The sequence below is a fragment of the Agrilus planipennis genome, unplaced genomic scaffold (assembly GCF_000699045.2).
Source record: "Agrilus planipennis isolate EAB-ADULT unplaced genomic scaffold, Apla_2.0 scaffold213, whole genome shotgun sequence".
In the NCBI taxonomy this organism is placed as follows: Eukaryota; Metazoa; Arthropoda; class Insecta; order Coleoptera; family Buprestidae; genus Agrilus; species Agrilus planipennis.
The window spans coordinates 326,723-330,044 of record NW_020439124.1 but is presented as its reverse complement, the minus strand read 5'-3'; the positions used below and the strand labels follow the sequence as shown (position 1 = coordinate 330,044).

The 3,322-nt window shown below is 35.3% G+C and overlaps 1 protein-coding gene across 5 annotated transcripts in view; it reads right to left on the bottom strand.

Annotated features, from left to right (window-relative positions):
- The window catches only part of LOC108738852 (myosin-3), a 49,621-nt gene that overhangs the window by 24,276 nt on the left and 22,023 nt on the right, over positions 1 to 3,322 (bottom strand). For all 5 annotated transcript variants that reach the window (XM_018472452.2, XM_018472454.2, XM_018472453.2 and 2 more), the window contains one exon: positions 1,668 to 1,956. In XM_018472452.2, the coding sequence (XP_018327954.1) occupies positions 1,668 to 1,956 (289 nt within the window). The remainder of the gene's footprint in view (positions 1 to 1,667; positions 1,957 to 3,322) is intronic.

Genomic DNA, 3,322 nt, shown 5'->3' with positions numbered 1-3,322 from the left:
GATTACTCTTCGCAAATAGTTAAGGATGTGGGCTGTTCTAGTTTTAGGGAAATGCGAAGTTTAGCTCAGGATAGGAAAGAGTGGAGGTACGTGTCCAACCAGTCTTAGGACTGATGACCTTATGATGATGATGATGGGGAGGTTTATTTATCCCTATCCACTTTTTATTTGCTCAATTACTGATTGTTCTGATGTGTATCCTGACGAATTGTAATCCAAATAATGTTAAACCACGCACTACCAAACATTCTTTGAGTTTATAAATGTCATTAGTAGATTCGTCACGAGTCAGAAACTGTTTGATTACACCGCGTACCTCAATTTCTCTTTTTTCCAGTGGGCTTGTGAGTTCAGGTACAATTCAAACTCAAAGTTAAGTATCACTTATCATTTGCATACATACATATATTCATATTCATATATTATTTGTTACAGTAAATGCTTAATAGTACTGCAATTGTTATTAATGGCCACGCTAATTATTATTGTTTTCCACAACGAAACGTTACAACTATTTGTTCATCTAGCCACATTTGTTATTATCTCCTAATTGGGTAGAAAGTTATAAACAGGCTTTAAATGATTCTTACCGTTACATCTAATTGTTTTAAAGTTATTATTAACAACAATTACAGCAGTAAGTAGACGTATACATGTCTGATTCAGCGTAGAAACGGAAATTGTAGAAATAGTGTAATGTGCGCTCTTCTATTTATATCGCAATTTATTACTTTTTGTTCGCTGAATAATTAATTGTTTATTTCGCTCCAATTTCTCTTATTTTTATTAGAAATTGTAACGGCGGGAAGTGTTTCACTTTTAGTTCTACTATTTGCGGTGTAGTACACCACATTATTTTTATCAAAAGCACCGATTAAAAAAAATAGTCTTTAAACAGTGTTATCAATTTAATGATTTTTAATAATATAGGGACATAAAATCAAAGTCACTAGCTTTGTTGTTTATCTGAATAACAATTGTTTTGCCAAACATTGGTTTCTTTAGTTAGGTAACGGAAATTTGGGAGTTAAAATTACATTGAGGGTGCAAAACGTATTAGATGATGGACGCGACGAAATAGAAAAAGTTAGAAGCCTTGAAGATCTGATGTTTATTATCTTATGGCAGATGATGGAAAAACGAACAGACAGACACATGAGTGATCCTATAGGGATTCCGTTTTTTAGTCAGACGTACGGAACCCTAACTCGAGAACCAACTAAACACTGTAGTTGAGAAAAAATTTCATCTACTTTCTTAGATAACTTTAAAACTATTTATTGTACGAGGGTGGATTGATAAGTTTCCGGCCTAACCAAGAGATGACGCCACTAGGCCTACCTTGAGGTGACATTCTATAGTACCATCCTTGGATAGNTAATGATTCGCTAACTACAAGTTTTCCTACGTAAAGCATTAAAAAAAAATACATACAACAGTAGGGTCGATTCTCGTTTGTTATCAGGTCGTTAGCCGGTCGCGTTTTAGGGGTTACTGAGGCACCCTATATTGCTAGGCGAACGCTACGAACAAAATACGTCACTTATCTAATTTCCTTCCGCTTTTCCGCGTCCAATCAATAAAATACCACATCCACGGCCAACTCGATTCAACCAAACACAACAACAAGAGAATATAAAAATTGTTTTGAGTGCACGTTCGCTTACCATGCTCCTGGTTCTGGGCGATTGATGCGGCGTGCTGGTCTCCCTGTTGGGGGGGCCCGACGGGCCCCCCGTCGGTCGGGACTCCGTCGTGACGGCGGCTGACGGCGTCGTCGACGCAACTGACGACGCCGCTCTCACTCTACCATAACTGCCACCAAAGCTCCGTCGTGACACTTTCTCGCCCCTTTCAATGAACGACGTCCCGCGTCGAAGCGCCACCGACGCCGAACTGGACTGACGCGAGGCAGTTTTTCCGGGCAGAGTCCTGTCGACGCGCTTTTCCAGGTGACTGTAATCGGAAACGGAAAATGTCGACTGTGAAATGCGGAAATCGGGCAAAAGCTTTTGCAATTTTCATTGCTAATATCAGGGATTAACTTAGTTCAAATTAAAGCGGAAAGGGAGGCAACATTCAATTGACGGTTTTGCTTACAAGAATGCAACATTTTACTGTTAATATAATGGAAAAAATACACAAATTCAAATATGAGAATAAAACTGACTACTAAGTATGTTCGTGAGAATAAATCGCACTGAATAATCTTCTTGTTTAATTTATCATTGTTGTACGACTTTTGATAGGTTTTTGCTATTTAAGATATAATTTCGTAGTCACATCAACACGATCCCAGATTTAAAGCAGTAATTACTATTTACCTTGTCGCGTAAGTCCAGCGACATCTGCAATCGAAATTAGTATAATACTTAGGCGCTCAGGGTACTAAAGAAATAACTTTTACTGATATTATCTGCGTAGTACGTAGTAGTAATTTAACTTAAACTTTAATATTAATATAGAAGTTTAATCTAAAAATTTAGTAATGATCTATTTTAATTGTAATAATAATATAAATATACCAAATTGGTACGGATTGACTACCAAGTTTTCACTTGAAAGGGATAAGTATATTCCACTATTTATTGAAATAATGAAAACAATAGATCTTAAAATTTCCTACTAATTTCCAGTTTGTTATGTTATATTACAGAGCCTTCAGCTACCTTATTGCATAACAATATATTTTTCGTGTATGGAACACAAAAAATTAATTAGTTGGTGATGAAAAAGTAAAAATCCTGCTTGCGTGTTCCTAATATAGTTGATTAGGTATATATTGGATACAAGGGCCTAACGCAATTCTAAGGCATTAAAATTTATTAAGTACGCTTCTTTACTGAAGTGAACAACATACATTATGACCTCTAAGGTTTGTTGAGCTTTTACAAAATTCTATTTAATTAAATTATCCTATAGACAAGTGCTACACCATCAATTCCTGATTCCTTCAAACGGAAGCGCATGTTATTGATATTCCTACCTAGCTTATTTTTCAATTTAAAAAATAATCTACGAAATACTCGCAAATTATCTTTTATTTACAATTTGAAATTTCACCACATCGTTATGAACAAACCCACTCAAATATTTAAAAAAAAATAACTGATTGCTCCAAAGCAACTTAAGATACAAGGATGGGATTTTAAGTAAAATTTGCAATTATCATACAGGAATTTCTTTAAGTCAAAATATATCAAGGACTGTGAGAGTCTGTCATGGTTATTTATATTATTTTTCAGTTATGTATGACAGGATTTAAAACAGGAATATCCCATATCCTTAATTGTTTGTGAACAGTAATCTAATCTAGGTCTAC